Genomic DNA, 615 nt, shown 5'->3' with positions numbered 1-615 from the left:
GCTGCTGCTGCTGCACCTCCTTTATGTCAGCAGCAAGCTGCAGCACCGCAGCAGCAACTGTCTGTCCCCCACATGCGCACACAGTCAGGGGTTGCAGCTGTTGCAGCAGCTGCTGCTGCTGCTGTTGCTGCTGCTGTTGCTGCTGCTGTTGCTGTTGCTGCTGCTGCAGCAGCAAGCGACGCATCTGCTCAGTTACTGCTGCTGCCTGCTGCAGCTGCTGCTCCTTCTCCTCCCGCTGCTGCTGCGGTGTTCTTGCTGCAGCAAAGCCATTGTCTATGTGTGTTGTTTCTGCTGCTGCTGCTGCTGTTGTTGGATCAGGTGCATCGCGCCAGTCCCCTTCTGCTGCAGTTGCTGCTGCTGTTGCTGCTGTTGCTGCAGCAGCAGCAGCTGCTGCTGCTGCTGCTGCACCCGCACTCAGAGAACCCACACGGTGAAATGCTTCTGCTGCTCCTTTGCTGCTGCAGTGCCGCACCAGGGGGTCGGAGACGGCCTCCTCCCCCTGCAGCAGCCCCTCGTCTTGCTGCAGCCCATCAGCAGCAGCAGCAGCAGCAGCAGCAGCAGCAGCAGCGGGAGCAACAGTTGCTGGCGGGGGGGGTGGGGGTGCTGCTGCTGCTG

General features: G+C 62.1%; 1 protein-coding gene across 1 annotated transcript in view; it reads right to left on the bottom strand.

Moving 5' to 3' along the window:
- The window catches only part of EMH_0064670 (uncharacterized protein), a gene marked incomplete at both ends in the record, with an annotated part of 1821 nt that overhangs the window by 908 nt on the left and 298 nt on the right, over window positions 1-615 (bottom strand). Inside the window, one exon of the mRNA XM_013498292.1 lies at window positions 3-615. Within this exon, the coding sequence (XP_013353746.1) occupies window positions 3-615 (613 nt within the window). The remainder of the gene's footprint in view (window positions 1-2) is intronic.

This window comes from Eimeria mitis, genomic scaffold (assembly GCF_000499745.2).
Source record: "Eimeria mitis Houghton genomic scaffold, Emh_scaff3311, whole genome shotgun sequence".
In the NCBI taxonomy this organism is placed as follows: Eukaryota; Apicomplexa; class Conoidasida; order Eucoccidiorida; family Eimeriidae; genus Eimeria; species Eimeria mitis.
This window is presented reverse-complemented; position numbering and strand designations above follow the sequence as displayed.